The sequence below is a fragment of the Castor canadensis genome, chromosome 6, assembly GCF_047511655.1.
Source record: "Castor canadensis chromosome 6, mCasCan1.hap1v2, whole genome shotgun sequence".
In the NCBI taxonomy this organism is placed as follows: domain Eukaryota; kingdom Metazoa; phylum Chordata; class Mammalia; order Rodentia; family Castoridae; genus Castor; species Castor canadensis.
Window position 1 is genome coordinate 34955949 of NC_133391.1, and position 22126 is coordinate 34978074.

At 42.4% G+C, this 22126-nt stretch overlaps 1 protein-coding gene across 1 annotated transcript in view; it reads right to left on the reverse strand.

Annotated features, from left to right (window-relative positions):
• Positions 1–748: 748 nt before the first annotated feature.
• The window catches only part of A2ml1 (alpha-2-macroglobulin like 1), a 35670-nt gene continuing 14292 nt past the window's right edge, over positions 749–22126 (reverse strand). Inside the window, exons 17-36 of the mRNA XM_074076106.1 lie at positions 21722–21815; positions 21218–21341; positions 20471–20699; positions 20150–20276; positions 18424–18545; positions 17822–17873; positions 17405–17488; positions 15226–15402; positions 14975–15056; positions 13912–14068; positions 11248–11322; positions 10907–11069; positions 8798–9012; positions 5501–5716; positions 5176–5303; positions 4956–5046; positions 3874–3942; positions 2219–2321; positions 1679–1720; positions 749–1126 (exon numbers count right to left, since the gene is read on the reverse strand). Coding sequence (XP_073932207.1) covers positions 1680–1720; positions 2219–2321; positions 3874–3942; positions 4956–5046; positions 5176–5303; positions 5501–5716; positions 8798–9012; positions 10907–11069; positions 11248–11322; positions 13912–14068; positions 14975–15056; positions 15226–15402; positions 17405–17488; positions 17822–17873; positions 18424–18545; positions 20150–20276; positions 20471–20699; positions 21218–21341; positions 21722–21815 — 2349 coding nt within the window. The 3' untranslated portion in view covers positions 749–1126; position 1679. The remainder of the gene's footprint in view (positions 1127–1678; positions 1721–2218; positions 2322–3873; positions 3943–4955; positions 5047–5175; positions 5304–5500; positions 5717–8797; positions 9013–10906; positions 11070–11247; positions 11323–13911; positions 14069–14974; positions 15057–15225; positions 15403–17404; positions 17489–17821; positions 17874–18423; positions 18546–20149; positions 20277–20470; positions 20700–21217; positions 21342–21721; positions 21816–22126) is intronic.

Genomic DNA, 22126 nt, shown 5'->3' on the forward strand with positions numbered 1-22126 from the left:
TGGTACTGGGGTTTGAACTCAGGGCCTCATGTTTGCTAAACAGGTGTTCTACCACTTCAGCCACTCTGCCAGCCCTTTTCTATGTTGGGTATTTTCAAGATAGGGTCTTGTGAACTATTTGCCAGGGGTGGCTTGGAACCATAATCTTCCTGATCTCTGTCTCCTGAGTAGCTAGGATTACAGGCATGAGCCACGAGTGCCTGGCTCAAATTCTGAGTTTATGTTGAAGAATGATCACTACCTTGAAAAGAAACTTTGGGGTTAGGGGAGAGGCTCAAGTGGTATAGCACCTATCTAGCATGTGCAAGACCCTGAGTTCAAATACTAGTACTGCCAAAAAAGAAAAAAAGAAACTTTGGGGGCATGGTAAGCATGGTGGTTCAGACCTGTAATCCCAGCTACTTGGGAGGCAGATATTGGGAGAATCATGGTTTGAGGTCAGCCCAGGCAAAACATTAGTGACTCCTCTCAGTCAGTAAGCTGAGCATGGTGTAGTATGCCTGGGATCCAAGGTAGGCTGTAGGTGGGAGGACCAAGATCTGAGGACAACCCTGGTGCAAAAATGCAACTGTACCTGAAAATAGCTAAAGCAAAAAAAAAAAGAAAGAAAGAAAGAAAAATGTGTGGTGGGCCATGACTCATGTGGTAGAGCACCTACATACCAAGCACAAGGCTTTGAATTCAAACCCCAGTACAACCAAAAAAGAAAGAAAAAAACTTTGGTATTCAAAGAAATATGCACCAGAACTAGATACACAGTATGCTTTTCAAAGTTTATTTTTTTATCCTATTCTCAAAGTCCTAAATCCTATCTTCCCTAGATTTATCCTCCCAGAAGACATTCTTCTCTTTCCTGCAACACTGCCCCCACCACCCCTCTCTTCAGCGTTCCCCGAATGGCTAAACCACTTCTCTTGCACTACAGTCCTCCCCATGTGAGGCCACCTGTGTGAGATTATTCCTATCCCACCTCCCTGTGAAAGTAGTAGACTTCATGTCACCCATCCACCAGTCAATCGAGAATCAAGCGATGTGATTGATTAAATTCTGCTTCAAGAGACAGAAAAATGGTCTACTCGCCAGCAGTGTCATAGAGGATCAGTTTAGTCTCTTTCCAGATTCTTCCCTGAAAACCAAGCCAACAAACAAAAAGAAGGAAAACAGCATGAGACTCAGAAGGTCTTTACATCAACAGAGGAACTTTCTCCTATGACAGATGTCAGGATACCTAATATACCTCTCTCTCTCCCCCCCCATATATATAGATAATGTTTTTAAAAATCACACACACACAAAAAAAGAAACCATCACACAAATGCCACTATTAGTTTTTTCTAATATGAACTAAGGAGATATTTTTCTCTCTTCAAGACTTCAGGACAATGCCAGGCATGGTAGTTCATACCTTCAATCCCAGCACTCCAGAGGCTGAGAAAGAAGAATCCTGAGTTTGAGACCAGCCTGAGTCACATAGTAAATCCCTGTTTCAACCATCCAGCTTCTTCCCCAAAGAAGAGTTTACACCAAAAATAAATTTCCAAAACACAGTAACAGTAACTCAAAAGAGGGTTCTTTTCTCAGCACCACACACACACACACAGAGGGTGAACAGAATGTCTTCTTATGTTCTGAATGCTACCACCCTACCCCCAAAGTCTACTCTTCCCTGCTGACCTACCTCATTCACAGGGATCAGAATACTGAATTGTTGCTTGCTCATCTGTGAAACAAGACACATTGTTACATAAAGGGTGATATATGTCCAGAGAGAAAACACTCACAAAAGCTATTGTTTTTTATCTTTTGCAGAAGTCCTGAGCATATTCAGAGGAACAAGAAGGCTTCAAGCACTAATATTTGCATTGTGTAGTAAATTCTTAATCACAGCAGAAAAAAAAAAAAAGGAGTATCCAGGTCCTTGAGAACAGCCTAGCGCATATTCTCTAAAAGACTAATTAAAAATGTTTTAGGAGTTCAGGTAATAAAATTACATGCTACTTATCTTTGGAAGGAATGTTTATAAAATTAAGAGGCAGACCATGAAGAATGAGGCAGAAATATGTTGGGAGAAACCTGCTATGGAAGTGTCTACCTATAATTCCAGCATTCAAGAAGCTGAGGCAGGAGGATTGAGAGTGTAAAGCCAGTCTGGAATACATAATGAGACTTCAAAAACAACAACAAAAGAAATAGGTGCAGATAGGTTCTCAGCACTCACCTAGCAGGTAGTAGTCATAGACTTTGATGGTTGCTGGCTTCAGGTTAGTGACCAACACACTTTGGATGATGGTAAAAGTATATGTCTGAGTCTTGTTACTGAGCTATAGGGAAGACAAGTGAAACAGCACATGAGAACTAAGGCAAAGCTAGACACAGTGACTAATGCCTAAAATCCTAGCTACTTGGGAGGTAGAAATTAAGAGGACCGAGGTTTGAGGCCAGCTGGCCAAAAAGTTTACAAAACTCCATCTCAACCAATAAAAAGCTGAACATGGTGGGGTTCACCTATCATCCCAACTACTTGGGAAGCATAAGTAGCAGAACCACAGTACAGGCTAGCCTGGGCATTAAACAAGATCCTGTGTGAAAAAGAACTAACACAAAGGACCAGGGCATAGCTCCAGCGACAGAGCATCGGGCAAGCCTGGCAAGCACATGGCCCTGAGTTTAAACTCCAGTACCACCAATAAATAAATAAATAAATAAAGTGAAAGCAGGGCTGGGTGTATGGCTCAGTGGAAGAGCACTTGCCTAGCTTGTGGGAGGCCCTGGATTTCATGCCCAAACTGCAAAACAAAACAAAAAACACTCTGTCTCCCTGGAAGATAAGAAATCACAGTTAGATGGAAGGGTTGGTGTGTGGGCAGGGGACTGGCAGTGGATGTTACAACAAATTTCATTCGGGATAAATTTTAATTTGGGATATTCTTATCTACTGGTTATGTCATAAGGATGTCTTTGTTCCCTTGTGGAGCAGAATATGATGAAAATGTGCATTATATCAATTTTAAAACATAACAGGTGTTTGAGAACATCTACCTTTGTTGAAATGAAAGGATATATACAAGTCTGATTAATATTAATTAGTCTTAATATTGCATTAAGATAATATCAATAGCACAGTTCTAAATATTTTTGCATGCTTTATGTCATTTAATTCTTTCAGTAGATCTATGGGCTGAGGTGTAGCTTAGTGGTAGGACACTTGCCTAGCATGCACGAAGCCCTGGGTGCAATTCCCAACACTTTGAAAAAAATTTTTGAGTAAAAAAAACTCTATGACATAGATAACTTTTTTTTCTTTTATCAGTAACTCATGTTCCAGCTGAGAGAACAGAGACACTCAACTTGTACAGTCACACAGCCAATGCTGAGCTCAAGACTTTAGCCCAGGCATTCTGTTTCAGTTTCTGCTATTCACTCCTAGTTTATGCTCTGGAATTGTCATCATGTATGTGGCCACTGAGCACTTGAAATTGTCTGGAAAGAACTGAGATGTGCTGACTGTGTAAAATATACACTGGCTTTCAAAAATGTAGCACAAGAATATGTAGATATGTCATTAATGCTTTTATGTATTCATCACATGGCAAAAATGAAATATTTGGGAAACATATAATTGAGTAAAATATATTATTAACATTAATTTCATCTGTTTCTTTATTTCTTTATGTCAATTGACATAAATGGCTCACATTATGCTCCTCTAGAGGAGCAGTAAGTGTTCCACAGAGACAGAACCCATTCCATGGCTGTGGACACCCTCGCTCAGGTCCCTTGTCTCTGTGTGTGACACTAGTGTGTGTCGATTTGAAGGGAAGTCACAAAGGTATCTAAGCAATTGAGCTCCTCAGTCCAGCTCTGAATACAAACCTCTTCCAAGTAAATGTTAAGTACGTCAGCTCCAGAGTCAACCCTCTTCACCAGTGGCTGCTGGAGAAGCTGAAGAGAAAGGGAAAAGAAAAGGAGGGTAGGGGACAAGAGAGGGCAGTGGGAGCATGGTTATGACCAAAGTACATCAGATACACATGTGAACTGTGGTCAAGGTACATCATATGCAGGCATGAAAAAGTCACAGTGAAACCCGTTATTTTGTACAATTAATCTACACTAATAAAAAGTGTTTAAAAAAAAAAAGAAAAGAAAACCAAAAGGGAGAAAGATGAAAGACTAAGAGGCAGAGCCAGGGCTTTCCTTATTCCATAGGGTAATCTTTCAAAGTTCTGGCATGATCAAGGAAACAATATGTATTGCAAAAAATAAAAAAGGAAAGAAAGAGGCAACAAGACTATTACAGGTCTATTTCATATCATTAATATACCTTCATAGCCCATTTAGCTAACCCAATTATGAGTTGTATATGTTGGTGTGCGTATGCATATATACATGTGTGTATGTATGTATTAATATATTTATATATACATATACATACACACATGTACATACAAGTGATGCCTTTTTCACCAGCTTTTTAAAAAATTATTGTACTGGGGGTACATTGTGACATTTACAGAAATTCTTACAACATATCATAGTTGAATTCATCCCTTCCATCATTACTCTTTATTCCCCTTCCTCCCATTTCTGGAATAGTTTCAACAGGTATCATTTTTCCATTTACATACATGTGTACACAATATTGGCACAATAGTCACCCTCCTACACCCTCTCCCCACATCCTCCCCACTCCCACTGGTACCAACCCCGCAGTTCTGCTCTCCTGCTCTCCATTTTTTTGTAAAAAAAAAAAAAAAAAAGACATTTCTGTTTGTTTAAGATAGCTATAGAGTTTCCTTGTGACATATATATATATATATATATGTATATATTCTGAATTGGTTCATCTCCTCTATTTTTCTCCTTTCTACCTTAGTCCCCTTCTTATGTCCACAAATTTTTTGAAAGACAATGATGTGAGGTCCCCTAGTTAAATGAAGAAAACAGAAGCCACTTACCAACTGTTTGGTGTTCTCCTTGGGACTGAACCCAGACAGCATCTTCACTTCCACAATAGCCATATTGGAAGAGCTACGACTTCCCACATAGCTGAGGACAGGAAGAAGCAGCTGTGTGAGCCTCCTCTGTCTCTGCATTCCTAGCACGCACACCCACAGACACAGACACACACACACACCAGCGCAGCAGCTATGGCCCAGGTGCCCCAGGTTTTCTCACCTGGTGTGGATAGTGAGAGTTAAGGACCGGGGTGAAGCAGGTTGCTCACATCTAGCTTCTCCCACTTCCACGTGAAGACTAAAGGCCTCCATGTTTTTAGGAGGGAAAACATTGTACCTCAACACCGTCTGGTAGGAAGAGATGGTAATCAATCAAGTCAGAGCTGGAAAGAACTTTAGAGACTCTTTACAGTTCAAACTACTTTTCTTACAAAGGAGGAGAGAAAGAAAGAGAGAGGAGAGAAGGATTGATTCTATCGGGGCAAAGGCAAATATGTGTGAACTCTCCTTTCCCATGCACTCTGTTCTCATGGCTTGCTGCTGACCTGCACATAGACACAGCCCTGGCCTGAGGCCTCCAAGGTGTACAATCCAGGGATGTCAGGCAGAGTCTTCTGCTGCAGTACCAGTCGGTTGGAAGACTGCACGGTGAAAGTATGCAGGAAGTTCCCAGCAGATTTCACAGACAGGCGGACTTCCTCAGATGGCACATAGGCAATAGTGGCATATTTGGCAAGAGCTTGGAGAGCAACTACAGTGTCCTGAGGAAAACAATGAGGCAACCGCTTACCGTTTTGTGAACCATGGGAATTAGCCTTAGGAAACCATAGAACCCACAGGTCTGGGTGTTGTTCACTGGCTTGGAAGATACCTCTTCCAGTACCAAAAGAACCACATTTACCTCTTCTGGGGAAGCTGACACAGAAATCAGAGCATCTTACTTGTATTGGAAATCACCATTAACTAGTTATTATTGAACAACCATAGGTTACTTGTGTAATCAAATAAATTTGTACTCAGAAATCAAACCTAGCTCCAGAAGGGTTACTATTATTATTATTACTATTGTGAATTTGATGGGACTAGTATTTGAACTCAGGCCTTCATGCTTGCAAAGCAGGCACTCTACCATTTGAGGCACACCTCCACTCCATTTTACTCTTGTTAATTTGGAGATGGGGTCTTGCAAAATATTTGCCTGGTTGGCCTCGAACCACAATCCTCCTGATCTCAAACCTCCCAAGTAGCTAGGAACACAGGCATGAGAAACCGGTGTTCCAATCACAAAGGTTACTTTTAGAAGGAAGTGGTTACTGTTCAGTACATATTTTACAGCTTTCATATTTGAGCAGTAACTTGATAGCCTCAGAAAGTTCACACCTTCTGAAATTTTTTAACAGTGTGATGATCTTCTGTGTCAAAAATAGAGAAGGGATCAGGGTTTCTTAGCCATTGTGGCATGTGACAATCTTTTCTCATCTTTGAAGAAGACAAACTACCCCAAGAGATCATGATATTGTGTAGCTTGAAATTTTTCATACTGAAAACATGATTTGTATAAATTATAACTAAGAGAAAGAAAATGAGGATTAAGCGAAATTGTTATATCTTGTCTATGTTATGAGACTTTTCTACATGCTTGACACTTTGGAAAATATCTACTACAGAATAAAAGAACCCTACTTTGATCCCACATTAAAAAAAAAAGAACGTTCATATTTAGACATCACATTGTCCTATAAATGAGGAAGACAGGTCACTCAATGTAAAAAAGTCATGAACAAGTTTTATCTGTGCAGCTTCACAGCCTACAATACTTTGCCTGCCCTCTAGAGTTGGAGATCTTTAGTGTTTGAACATATTAAACAACTCAAGAAAAGAGACCTCATCATTGACTGAAAACCTGAAGTGGGTGATGTGAAATATGTGACTTCCTGTAATAGCCAAGGATTTCATAGAAAAACAAATTTGAACGTTCTAAACATTTCACTCACTGCTTGTGAGAAATATTTTTATCAATTATAATTGCTTAGGGCCGAGTAACAAGGGACTCTTTCCTAATCAATAATCTCCTTGACAGACTAGTGAGTAGCTCATTGGCAAATCATGTGCTCAGCACACAAGGCCCTGGCTTTGGTCTCCAGCATCCTCACCGCCCCCGCTCCCCAACGTTTTTTTTTTTTGGCAGAACTGGGGTTTGTACTGAGGGCCTCACCATTGCTAGACAGGTGCTCTACCACTTGAGCCAATTAGCCAGCACCGCCTCCCCACAAATTTTTAATTAAAAAAAATTTTCCCCTGAAATAGGAAGGCATAGTACCTTATCATGTTTAAAAATCCAGTGTCTTTCTCGTATTTAAATTCAGTGCTCTTAACAACTTTATCAAACAGTCCACTTACTAAAGGCTGTTCATGCTTTCAGATCTAGTTTGCATGCTATATCTTCAGCAAAACTGTCTTTGATTTCAACAGTCAAGTTATAATTTCCATGAGGATAAGAATTGTTTTCTTATATACTTCTATTTTCTCACTGAAATCATTTGAACATGTTAGATATTCAATAATATTTTCAGAACAAATGTACTCATGAGTAGTTTTTTATAATAATCTGAAATAATTGAGCTGGGCACCAGTGGCTCACGCTTGTAATTCTAGCTACTCAGGAGGCAGAGATCAGGAGGATTACAGTTCAAAGCCAGCCCGGGCAAATAGTTCCGAGACACCCTATCTTGAAAAAACTCCTTCACAAAAAAAAAAAAGGGCTGGTGGAGTGGCTCAAGATGTGGGCTCTGAGTTCAACCTCCAGAACTGCAGTAAATAAATAAATAAATAAAATAATTGTGTGTGTGTGTGTGTATTGAATCCAAGGCCCCGCCCATGCTCAGCAAGCACTCTACCACTGAGCTACACCCTCAGCCCTACGGTGCCATTTGAACTTGTCCTCTATCTGGAGGTGTGGCTCAAGCAGTACGGCGCCTGCCTATCAAGCACAAGACTCTGGGTTTGATCACTAACACTGCAAAAAAAGAAAAAAGCATGAACTTGTCATATAACCTTACCTTCCTTTTTGTTTCTGCTGCTATCCCACTAATTCAGTTTCTCCTGACCTAGACGAAAGAAAGTCTCCTGACTTCTTCAAGTCCTGGGACTCGCTCTTCTAAATTAGTAGGTCCTTGGGATTAGGTACAAACTCCAGGCTGATGTATAAGATCCTCTATAATATGAATGAACTTACCCCATATTTCCAGTTTTTCCAGGTTATTTAATACTACTATAAATTGACATCTCTGGTCACACCATTTCCTCCTCCTCTTAATAACTGCCTACCAAAATTTTACATGTCTTTTTAGATCTCCCTCAAATACTACTCCCTTGTGACGACTTTTCTTTTTTCCTTTTTTTGGTGATACTGGGGTTTGAACTCAGGGCCTTGTGCTTGCCAGGCAAGGTGCTCTACCACTTGAGCCACACCCCCAGCCCTTGTGAAGACTTTTCTTATTGCTGGACTGGAGGTGCAGTTCAGTGGTAGAGCACTTGTCTAGCATGTTCAAAACCCTGGGTCTGATCCCCAGCACTGAAAAAAAAAAAAGAGAGAGGGAGGGAGAGAGAGCTCTTAGCCCTCAAGCTGATGTGAGCTCTTTTTCCTTCTTGAAATGCAATTCAATATATTTTACTCTTTTATGACCCAATTTTATTAGTAATTCTCTACAATTTTCATATGATTTTTCTCCTTTTTCATAGACTTGTACGGGCCTAGAGGGAAAGGAAGGTATTTCTTTCCCTACCTCTGCACAGGATCTAAGCTTACTTGATGAGTGGCAGTAGGAGAGCAAACTCCTTACCTGAGTGGAAGAGAAACCTCCATAGGCATTGCGCTGCTTAGCCAACCAGGCCACTATGGCAGTGGCCTTGGCTACCTCCTTTTGAGTGAACCTGTCCTTGGTAAGCTGAGCCAACAACACATATGCTGTAAGTTCCACATCCAGAGCCTCAGGCTGAGACCACGGACTAGCATTCGGTGACTGCGTAGGTTTCTGGCTCCAGTGAATGGATTCTCCTATGGAGAAGGAGGTATCAGTGGTAAGGTTTGGGAAGGAACTGATTTTTCCCAGTTTCACTTTGTAAATGCTGTAACTTAGAGTAGAGAATAAAAATATTTCTCAGAGCCAGCTGATCAATTGGCAAATGCAGTTGTGTGTGTATGTGTATGTGTATGTGTGTGTGTGTGTGTGTGTGTGTGTGTGTGTGTGTGTGTGAACAATCACACAAAACTCTCTAAGGTAAAGCTACAGCATCTATAAATGTTCTTGACTCCGGAAATGAAATGAAAACCACCTTTGTTAATTTACAGATTCTGATGTTAATGGAAATAAGTAAGAAAAATCTTCTTGTTTTTGGCAGCATTTTTTTGTGTGTGTGTCATACAGAATTTTCTTAATTTTTCACCATTTACTTCACTTAATCATTTTAAGAAAAAAATGGCAAAACATACATAAGAACACTAAGAAATCAAGAGGATATGCTAATGAGAGTAATCAGAGAAAATATACTGAGAAGGCAATCAGATGGAACATGAGACCAAAACAAATCTCAGTGACAGCTGGGTGACAGATGGCTTGAAGAAACAGAAGAACAAATGGAAACAAGAGGAGTGAAAGTCAGAAGTGTAATTTAGAAGCATTCAGGGGCTGGAGGCGTGGCTCAAGGAGTAGAGTGCCTGCTTTGCAAGCATGAAGTCCTTAGTTCAAACCCCAGTCCCACCAAAAAAAAAGAAGAAGAAAGAAGAAGAAGCATTCAGCAGAAATAGACAGCTTACAGGAGGAACTCTAGTTGGAAGAAAATAGTGGAAAACATGTGAGCCAACAATGCAAGACAACAGACAAGAAAAAGATCATCACAGTAAGTCAACACACAGCAGGACAGGTGTATACCAGCCTCTGTGTAGGACCCTTCCCGTGACTACATTGCTTACACACAACACAAAATCTTCCCTGAGCAGTGAGAGGGTAACTCAGCAATGACATTCATGCAGATGGAAGCTGAGATTGAATTTCTGCCTGGAAGTCTTATTTTACATATACAGTTAGATAAATAAAATACACTAATATTTTACTTATAAGATCTGTTATAACTTCAAATAGTACTATAAATACATCCAAAGTAATCTCACACTGAAGAACCTTCAAAGATAATCAACAAAGCCAATGAATCTTCCTGGCCAGTTTCTATCACCTAGTTCTCTTCCTGTTAAAATATAACAATATAGCCAGGTATAGTGGTTCAGGCCTGTAATCCTAGCTACTCAAAAGGTAGAGATCAGGAGAATCAAGGTTTGAGATCATCCCATGCTAGAAAGTTCACGAGACCCCATCTCAACCAATAAAAAGTAGGGTATGTTGGTGCATGCCTGTCATCCCAGCTACATGGGAAGTGTAAGTAGAAGGATCATAGATCAGGCTGGCCTGGGCATAAACATGAGACCCTATGTTAAGAATAACTAAAGCAGCCAGGCGCTGGTGGCTCATGCCTTTAATCCTAGCTACTCGGGAAGTAGAGATCAGGAGGATCACAGTTTAAAGCTAGCCTTAAGACCTTATCTCAAAAAAAAAAAAACCCATCCCCAAAATGGGCTGGCGGGGTGACTCAAGCAGTAAGAGCATCTGCCTTGCAAGTGTGAGGCCCTGAGTTCAAACCCGGTTGCCAAACACATATGATATATAATAAAAAGATCATACATATTTATGCATATATATGATAAAACAATGTCCTTTGAGGACTTAAATGGGCTTTGTCACAAATCTCCCAACAATGACTTTTGTAACTTAACAGTTTCTACCAAAATGACTACTAGAACTGAGTACATGTGGGACAAAGGACACCAAGGAAAATGACTGATAACTCACAGCATATTTTCACAATTCCAAAGAACTGCTATAACGTGACCGATGTACCTGAGGTGATGGCCTTTTCATCTAACTTGTTGAGAAGCATGTTTCTGACGTCCATTTCTCCAGCCAGGGAGAAAGTGTAAGCTAACAAGGCCTGTGTGTAGAGGTTGCTGGTGGAAGTAACAGAATTCTTGAGACACTGCAGACCCTGACTCACCATTGGGTCCTAAAAGGTGAAGGTGAAGAAATGAATTCATAGGTAATCCTTATGAAATGGGAAGCAATGAGGAAATCGTCAGGTCCTCTTTGTCCTTAAAAGGTTGGATAAGGACACAAATGGGTGCAGGCCTGTAGGCAGAGGCCTGATAAGAAGAGAGTAAAGAGGAGAAGCTGGAAAAACTCACACGACTGGTCTTTCCCATCTCCAGCAATGCTGCTGTGATATATGCAGTCAAGGAGACCTCGTCATCAACACCACCCTAGGGAGAAAGAGGCAGACAGTAGGTTAGAGCAGCAGCCAGCACCTGAAAGAATTACGTGAAGACTGCAAAATGTATAAATATTGCTTTAGAATGTGTCCCTTTTTGCAGGCTTTCTGCAACCCTAACCCTGCAGGACACACAGTGAGGGATAAGAGGGTGAACTTCAGCAGAGGCTATAAGAGGCGGCATGAGGTTTTCAGCTTGTGCATTTAGGAAATCCAAGAGGAGGAGTTGGAAGGATTAGAGATGCCAGCTGATGACTGTAATCCTACCTACTCAGTAGGCAGAGATCAGGAGGGTGGTGGTTTGAAGTCAGCCCAGGCAAATAGTTCACAAGACCCTATCTCGAAAATGCCCAACACAAGGAAGAGCTGGTGGAGTGACTCAACTTGTAGAGTGCCTGCATAGCAAGCATGAGGCCCTGAGTTCAAACCCCAGCACCATGGTGGGAAAAAAAAAGGATTAGAGGTTTTAAAAAGAGAGGAATAAGGAGAGAATCTCTGCCATGTTGCTGACTGAGCCTCTTCGCACGAATCTCTCCTCAGGGAGCACAAAGCCCAGCCCCCTTCTCCAAGGGAGATTAAGTAAGACCTTCCCTGTTTAGTACCGTTCCCAGGAAGATATTAGCAAGTTTGAAAAACTAAGCTGAATTATACTTATTTATATATATGTATGAAAATAAACACTTAAAAAAGGATTAAATAGGTCATTCAATTTTGCAGAGCTGATATGCAGCAGGACAAGGATTTGAAGCCAGGGAATTTAATTGTGGCTCCTGTGCCAAATCACTAAACCTGATGACACAGTGATGGATTTCTTAATGAACTGGCTGGTTGTGGTAAGAAAGGAGGAGGAAAAACCTCTGTCATCTTGTTCTAGTCAAGCAGTAGGCTAGAGCATTCCCTAAAGGCTTGGCCACTAGCCTGTGGCACTACTGGGAGATGGTGGAACCCTTAGGAGGTGGAGCCTAGTGGGAAAAAGTTACACCATTGGAGGTAATGCCCTAGAAAGTGACACTGGGATCCCAGCTCTTTTCTGTCTCTCTGTTTACTTTCTGACCACCATGAGGTGAACAGTCCTCCTCCGCCATGCACTCCTACCCTGATGTACTGGGCTGTCACAGGCCCAGTGACAATGGACTGAACCTTCTGAAACTATGAGCCAAAATAAACCTTTCTTCCTTATCAGGAAAGGGTTATCTCAGATATTCCATCACAGTGGCAGAAATCTTATAACCACACAGTATATAAAAGAAGAAGACTGGTAAGATCTACACGCAGATTTTATTTCATTGCTCACCTTTTTGGTGTGTGCATGTGGTACTGGGGTTTGAACTCAGGGCTTCATACTTGCTAGGCAGGCGCTCTACCACTTGAGCCACTCCATCAGCCCTGTTTTACATTGGGTATTTTTGAGACATGGTCTCACAAAACTATTTGCCCTGGCTGGCCTTGAGCTGTGATCCTCCTGATCTCTGCCTCTTGAATAGCTAGGATTATAGGCATGAGCCACAGGTACCCAGACTGAACTATTTTTGTTTTTGTGGGACTGGGGTTTGAACTCAGCGCTTCATGCTTGCAAAACAGGCAGTTTACCACGTGAGCCACACCTCCAGTCCAACTAGGTATTTTCTGAAATGAGCACATTATCCTGCAGCATCCACGCCTCCCCCTGTGTTGGGGAGGGTAGAGGCAAAGCACTAAGTGGGCAACAGCAGTGCCTCTGGAGCCTACCAGACATGGTTCAAATCTCAGTCTTGCCATTTATTACTATGAGCCTTGGACAGTTTACTGAGTCTCTGTGCCCTAGCTTCTTCCACTGTAAATTGAGATTAATAATGTTATATTAACACCTAGCTCACTGATTTGTTGTAAACATTAAATAATGTCAAATAACCAAATACACTGCCTGCTAGTCTCTACCACAGGAGATGGTTTTGCTTTGGGCTTGGGGAGATAGTGACAGGCCCAGAGATTTTCTAGGCCAGTGGTCTGAAATCAGAATCATCTGGAGGCCTGGTTAAAACAAATTGGTTGAGTGCCTGTGACTTACACCTGTAATCCTAGCTACTTGGGAGGATGAGATCAGGAGGATTGTGGTTCAAGGCTGACATGGGCAAATAGTTCTCAAGACCCCATCTCCAAAATAACCAGAGCAAAATAGACTGGAGGTGTGGCTCAAGCAGTGAAGTGCCTGCTTTGCAGGCTTGAAGTCCTGAGTTCAAACTCCAGCAACCCAACCCCCCCCCCAAAAAGAGAAAGAAAAACACACATTTCTCACTCTCCTAGAGTTCCATTCACTGGGTCTGGGGTAGGAGCCAGAATTTGCATTTTAAATGAATTCCTAGGTGATACTGATGCCTTTGACTTTAACCTGATGATCACACTTTGAGAACCATTCTTATTCTACAGACATGAAAGCCAGGAGACACAGACTGGTAAATACATTGACCAAGGTCACCCCCAGCCAGGGCTGAGAACTGAAGAAAACTGACTCCCATGCCAGTGCTTTTTTGATTCTGCTCAGTGAGAGGTATGGGTTGTTTCCAGACACAGTGGGGCTCCAAGTCCCTGGATGGATTCTCACCTTCATAGCTGTATGGAGGAGCTTTCCCACGTTGGCATAGCAGCCACTGGGGAGCTGGTTTCCGGCCATCCACTTGAGAGCATCCTGGATGTTCTTGTCATCAATCAAAATGAGTCTCCGAGCTTGACCAAAACATTTTGTGACAAAAGCTGTCAGCCTACATGGGTAAAGAGGAAAATGCGGCAGGAAGGGGGATCTCCAGCTGAGGGAGCATAATTCCACAGCTTATTCTGGATTTAGTTCTGGAAAAGAAGTCGAGGACCCAGTGCCATAGGAGCCTCGGGAAGGGAGAAATGGGGAGACACAAGGTGTTGGAGACGAGGCACGAACCTTGGACTGGGATATAATGAAGCCTGCACAGCCTCTCTATGGTAGAAGTTTGCACAGCCTCTTCTACCATACTTTTCCCAGTACCTGGTGTCTTGACCTTCGTTCTTATACCTCCTTGAAGAATACAACCTGCTGTGTCCACATACCATCCCCCTGATGCAAACCTAGATAAAGTACCAGAACTCTTAGGAGACTCCCTGATGCCAGATTCATCAATACCTTAGACAAGGTGTCCTGAGTGCTGTGATGATTCCAGAACTGATGTGCTGTAATTAAGCTTCTATAGCCTTAGGAAAATTAGCCCACCAGACCTCATTCCTTTCACCTTGCATCAAGAATTGTTAAAGCTTGATTTTTACCTGAGTCTTTTCCTTGTACTGACTTAATAAAATAAACACACTGGCTCAGGTAGGCGCTCACGTTTCCCATCAGGAGCGTGCAGCCCTCCTGATCCCAGCTTTTCTGTTGTATGTCTGTATGTCTGTGTGTGTCTTATTTCTCATTCCCCGCCACTCTTAGGTTCATGCAGTATACCCACATAGGTCGTGGGCAACAAATTCCGGTAAAACAATGACATACTTGACCACATAGGAGGCGAAACTAAATAGTATTGAAGAGGTAGAAGTCTGAGTGCGAGAAAGAACAAGGTCATGCGGAGAGGTAGAGGATAGTTCCGAGGGTCAGGAATGATGGTCTGGAGTATAGAACTCATTAAGAAAGAGGGAAATCTTACCACGTGTTGCCATTTCCATCCTGTTCCCCAAAGGCACTGTATGAGCCATTGCTGTGTTTGTACATCAGCTCCTTCTGGTATCCTGAGAAACCACATATGGTTTTAGATTTCAGTGACAACTTCAAAAAACATCCCCAAGCCTTTCAAAAACATGGGACACTTCAGGGACTGTGACTCCCTGGTATCTTATCAGCCTATCAAAGGCCCTAGAGGAAAAGTGGATCCAAGAAAGAAAGATTGAGCCAACTTACCTATCTCCAGAAAGCCCACTGCCCGAGACATGATCTCCTTAGTGAGCAGCCCTGTCTCTTCCAGGTATTGCAAGACATAGATGATGGGGGCGAAAAAGACCATATTCTGCTCCCCACATCCACTGGGCATCTGCACCAAGCTGTCTAGGTTCTGCAGAGCTGTGCCCATGATGTCTCCTGGGATCCAAAAGGAGAAAGAAAGTAGGGGATGGTTGAGAGAAGAAGGAATCCTTAGTGTTATTAATTATCATTCATTTATAGCCATATATTAGCTATCATTTAGTGAGCACCTAATCTGTTCCTAGGAAGACAACAATAAGTCAAACATACTTCATACCTTTCAAGGGCTCACATTCAGAGGGGCAAACAACAATACAGTCATATTTATTACAAATAATTTTGATATAATATGATAGTACTGGGTATGTAGGAAGTACTGGATATACTCCACTTAGAGTTCAGGTCTTTTAAATGTGGTATCTATACACAATGGAATTTTATGCAGCCATGAAGAAGAATGAAATGTTATCATTCGCTGGTAAATGGATGGAATTGGAGAACATCATTCTGAGTGAGGTTAGCCTGGCCCAAAAGACCAAAAATCATATGTTCTCCCTCATATGCGGACATTAGATCAAGGGCAAACACAACAAGGGGATTGGGCTTTGATCAGAAGATAAAAGCGAGTGCACACAAGGGAGATATGAGGATAGGTAAGACACCTAAAAAATTAGCTAGCATTTGTTGCCCTCAACGCAGAGAAACTAAAGCAGATACCTTAAAAGCAACTGAGGCCAATAGGAGAAGGGGACCAGGAACTAGAGAAAAGGTTAGTTCAAGAAGAATTAACTTAGAAGGTAACACACATGTACAGGAAATCAATGCAAGTCAACTCCCTGTATAGCTATCCTTATCTCAACTAGCAAAAACCCTTGTTCCTCCCTATTATTGCTTATATTCTCTCTTCAACAAAATTAGAGATAAGGGCAAAATAGTTTCTGCTGGGTATTGAGGGGGTGGGGGGGAGAGGGAGGGGGCGGAGTGGGTGGTAAGGGAGGGGGTGGGGGCAGGGGGGAGAAATGACCCAAGCATTGTATGCACATATGAATAATAAAAAATAAAAATTAAAAAAAGAAAGAGTTCAGGTCTTTTAAGAGGACAGACCATTGGAGCTGATAAATGATGTAATAAAACCTGTCATGCTTAGATTTGGTATCTGAGTTCCTCCCCTATATATAATATCATCATCCCCCAAACCCCTTCATCCCTTTGAGACACACGCATTTCTGATACTCTTCTCCAAGTTATGTCTACCGATCCCTCCATATAGTCTGTAAACCAGTAAACCTGACATGGTGACTCATTAATATATGCTTTTTTAGACACTGAGTTCAATTCAAATCTACAAAATATGTATTGAACATGTGAACCTTGTTCTCAAGGGGTTTACAACCCAGTGTGGAAGACAGAAATAGTGAGCTATGCCACAATAAGATGAGTATGATATCAGAGTTACAAATAAAATACAGTCAAAATAGAGAAACTTACATGCAGGGGATCTTGGTATGGGGTGAAAACAAAAAAAAAATAAAAAAAGAACTGAACATTCAATGGGTTCCTGAAAGTGCTAGCTATTGTTCTGGCAACGTTGTATTGCATTTAATCTTTATGCCAGTCCTAAGAGATAGATTGCTATCACTGTTTCACAGAAGGTGAAAGAAGAATGGGAATTGTTTACTAACTTGTTCAGGGTTGCACAGCAATTCAGTAGCAGATTAAATGTGACCTTCAAGTTCATGCTTGTCTACTCCCTTCTTCTCCTTGCCCAAAGGGGTGAAGTGTTGCTGACTTTGTGAATATGGTTACACTGCACTCAAACTTCTAATTTTTTTAAATAGCTGTTGCAACCATTTCATCTCCTCTCCACCCACTTTATACACAATCTAAATCTAAATGCATTTCAGGCTTCCGTGACTTTGAGCTTCCTCCTGCCTACATTTCTGTCTGTTTTTGACTAGACATGGAATCTCACTTGCACAGTTAACTATGTACTGTATTTGCTTCCTCCTTTCTCATCAGGTACACTTTCCTTTCCACAGGTCTGTAAGTCCTCCCCACTCCACCTTTGCTGTCTCCATTCCTTGTTTTCCTTTTTGAGCAAGAATAATTATCTGCTTACCCAGAGCAGTAACATAAGCCTTGGCAGAATCAGGAACAACACCCACAGGAAGCTCCAGGGAGATGGATTCTAAAGCCACCTTTCCTGTGCCCATCAGAGAAAAGATGATGTAATACAAGGTGGAAATCATGGGGGCTCTCAAGCCACCAAAACCTATTCTATAGTCTCGGGTTTTCTGTACGCAGGGCTTTCTGCAGGATGGAGGCAGATTTTCTTTAGCCAATTCATAGTGATCTTTACTGAAAACAAATTCCAAGGAGTCATAGTGTCTTTCTTGGAATTTCTTCATCCTGCCCCTCTGTTCCTTGGCCCTAGGAAGGATGGCATCCTCAACTCCCTTTGTCCTGCACATTCCACCTTTTACCTATAACAATCCCCCATTGCCTAAGGGTACCCACACCCTTTGAATCCACTCACCTTTTGGGCACAGCAATGAACTGTGAGTCTTCTCCACTAGGACTCCCTCAGGCTGGCACGAAAGGCAATAGGGCAGGATAAACAATGGAGATGAATGTCAGGGAGGATGGCACAGAAGGAATAGGAGGGGGGAAAAGAAGTTCCCTTTCTATGCCCCCAGAACTTCCTTCAGAACTCAGGATAGGGAGAATTTCTTTGAAGATCAGAAGGACTTTTTCCACCCAGGCATAGACCCTTTCTGTGAGATTCTTTCTGGGCAAAACATAGAGCTTAGGAAATGTGTGAGAGGAAAGATTAACAATGGGGTTTATGATGGGTTAAAAAAAAAAAAGCAGCTTATGATGAAGTCATATTCTAATAAGGGAAACTAACAGTTATGGAGTGTCTATAAGGTGCCAGGCAATGCATTACTACTTTCAGAGGCTATGGGTACAGGTTAAGCAAATGATTAAGGACAGAAGGGGTCAGGAAAGGAGAAAGCTGGAGTTACCTGATTGGAGGTGAAGTAAGAGGGCTATGAGACCAACTAGCAAGGTGAGACCCTGGGCGTCCCAGCATCAGTTGTTGTCTCTGTCTCTGACATTAGCCTGGAGGACACTCACCTTGACAAGAACTGGTTTGATAAGTGTGTCGCTCCGACCCTTTTCTGGGACAAACCCTTTCTTTCCCCCACAGAGTTCATTGCTGTCCAGAATCTTAGTACTAATGGTGAAGTTAACATGTCCTAAAGAGAAAGAACAGAAGGCATTAGCCCCAGTGACACAGGAACCAATGAAGTCTTTGTCCCTTTAGTGTTTCTTAAACTTTCATGGCATGCATGTCATGTGGAGATCTTGCCACATGCAAATGCTAATCCAAGAGGCCTGGCATGGGACCTGTATTCTGCATTTCTAACAAGCTCTCAAGTGATACAGATAACACCGGTTCAGTGTGGTAGGTGAACACCAAAGATTCCTGCTTCCTAATACTTAACATCCTGTACAATGCCTTCCTGTTGAATGTAGGCTGAATTGAGTGAGACAGTTTTTGTTTTCTGATGGGGAGAACAGTTTTCTGGGAGTTTTGTTTTGTTGCTGGCATTACTGGGGTTTGAACGCAGGACCTCATGCTTTCTAAGCAGGTGCTCTACCACTTGAGGCATGGCCCCAGCTCCACTGGGAGAGTTTTTGCTTTTGTTTTGCTTTTGGTGATGGATATAAAACCCAGGGCCTCACATATGCTGAGCAAGTGCCCTACCACTGAGCTACGCCCCCAGTCCAAGTAAGCAGAAGTAATGAGCTCTCTCCTCTGTGTGTGTGTGTGTGTGTGTGTGTGTGTCTGTGTGTCTGTCTCTCTCTCTCTGTCTCTTTCTCTCATTAAAATTGGGATTTGAACTCAGGGCTTCATACTTCCAAAACAGGCACTCTACCACTTAAGCTACACCTCTACTCCATTTTGCTCAGGTTATTTTGGAGATGGGGTCTTGTGATATGTTTGCCTGGGCTGGCTTCAAATGATGATCCTTCTGATCTCAACCTCCCAGGTAGCTAGGATAACAGGCGTAAGCCACAGGTGCCCAGTTCAAGAAGTGTCTTTTGATGCTGGGCTATAAAAAGACCAAAGATTCTGTATTGTGGTGCACTCTTTCAAACCATTTGCTTGGGGAAAAGATAGCTGTGATGTGATGAGGCAGCCCATTAGAGGGACTCGCATGATGAGATAGAGTGAGGACTCCAGCTAACAGCTGAGGCCAAGAACTGTAGTCCTCAGTCTAACAGCCTGTGAGAACCAGAGGCTCTGAAATGAACTCCTACTTGAGTCTTCAAATGAGACCACAGCCCTGGCTGGCAGGCAAGTTTACGGAAGACCTTGACTACAGGTGTCCAGCTAAGCTGCACATAGATGACCAACAGACAGAAACTATGCTAATAAATGTTCATTCTTGCAGTCCACCAAGTTTTACTCATTATGTAACAGTAGAGAACTAATACTTCAAAGATGTACTTTGAGTTGCAGGCATTGTCTCCATGAGTGTCTGCCGTTTTATGGGGCTGGTGTGATGATTAAATGACTTAATTAAAGCATTTAGAATAGCGCCTGCCCTGTGATAAGTTACATGACCACATATTCCCTTGTCCTACCTTTCATACTCAAAATATTCTACTTTGGGTAAATTTATCTGGACACCTATCAGAGTCTTTGCTTATTTACTTAGGAGGGAAAGAGTAGAGACAAATGAAAGGAAGAGGAAGGTGGAAACAAGCACACACAGAAGAGGAAAGGACAGATTTCTGATGCTCAGCTTTCGTTCTAGGTCTTCCTTGTTCATCTGCCACTCCCCACTCATACCCAGTTTGGTAGCTGTGATATTCCAGTAACAGGTTTGGGCTTCGTCTGCACAGACGCAGGTGGAGGCCTGGCAGCCTGCCAGCGATTCCACCTGGTATTCATCTGATTCAGCCAGGTTAGTCTGAACCTGGAAAAGATGTTTGAGAGATAAAGAGACTGAGTGGAGGAGAGAGCTTCCAGAAGTCTCCAGAAACTTGGGAACTGGTGCACCAACATCACATCTCTCCCCCATGGAAACTGTTATGCTACCAATTTAGGGACAGACTTAGGGGGGTGGTATGGTTCCAGGGCTGCATCTACTTCCTATATCCCGGCTCTCACCCGGATACAGTCCTTTAGATAATTGAAGATGGTAGCAGTAAGGCGAAAGGACTCTCCACGAACTACTGAGTAAGGGAGTGTCAGATCAACAAAGAACGGCTTGAAAGTAGTTAGTCCAACAGTGGGGGAAAGACCGAAGCCTCTGGACTGAGAGGTGCAGAACATCATAGCCTTCCACTCGGTGATGGTATCAGGAACTGTGATGTGGACTGCCTCCTTCCCTGAGTTGCTATGAAAACACAAGAACCCACGTGAGGCAAGGCAGCACAGGAGAAAGAGAGCCTTTGTGAATTCATCTGTAGAAGAGCATCTTTGTGGTCATATGGGGAGAAGGAGAGGCAACTCCATGAATCTCAGTGCAAGTACTCAGCTGAGTGAGAGAAGGAGGTGACAGTGGAGGGGTGTTTATGGGTGGACATGTGAAAGGGAGGTTGACACTCCCCTGAATCTGTGAGGATGTATGTGCTTGGACCCGGTCAAAATGGACACATAAGCAGTGGGCAAGAGCTAAAGTCAAGATGTGCCTTGAATTTGTGTGGATCTGGAGTGAGAAAACAGTCAGCATTGTGTAGATGTGAAGAGGCGTGAGTTTTTCTGAGTAATTGTATATTACTGTATGAGAAATCAGAAGAGATACGCTCCCATGCCCCATCATACTTTCTTGGCTTGTGATTTAGGTTCATTAGAAAGAGTTTTCTGTGGACTCCTTACTGTATTATCCCACTGCAATCTTGATTCATCACTTACCCAATAGGAGACAGATCCCAGAGCCAGGTTTCTGGAAAGTACTGGCGGACCTGAGATCCCTCTGACTGGAGTGATGGAGATGAAAACTTAGCATTTGGAGAAATACCGCCACCTGCTGATGAGGCTAAGAATAAAAGAATTTTGGAAAACAGAAGACTCATTCTGAGATAAACTACTAGAAATAAGTTCAGAGGAAAGCAGGGAACATTCAACCAGAGACAAGGAAGAAGGACCACTGAGGAGATGACTGGTCACAAATGCCATCAGGGGATAATGACCTTTGGCCAGAAAATGAACAGATAATGGCTTTGGGTTTCAAAAGCCCTTCCTAGAGAGAGAGAGAGAGAGAGAGAGACTTAAGAAACTTCCTCCATCTATGACTCATGACCCATTTACAATCTAAGGCAAGAGGGTCAAGGAAAGAACAAGAGGCATAAAGGAAGTTTGCAGAGTTTCATGGCTGTGAGCATCTCAGAGGATCCACAGACCACAGAGGTAGCTTACCTCCATCCATGGCAGTGCTGTATTCTGGAGATCTGTGACTACAATCTAGGGGCTTCTTGATTTTGGCATTCGACATTATTTTCAAGCCCATGTCCTGAGAGCACCAAAGAGACAAGAGTAGGGCAGTCCTTCCCCTACTATAGGACCTACTGCCACAGAATTCCATCCTCAAAGGTTTGAACCAAAATACTCCTTTCTTGTTGATAGTAAGACTAGTGGTCTCATTTACCTCATTCACCAGGATCAGTTCACTTCTGGGTTAGGGGTGTAGCTCAGTGATAAAGACTATATCATACACAAGGCCTTGGAATTGACCCCTAGCACCACAAAGTAAAATCAAGTTGTGTAGGATTTGAATGCGGCTAGTGAGAACTAACTAGCCCATTCCTGAGTTTGTAAAAAATA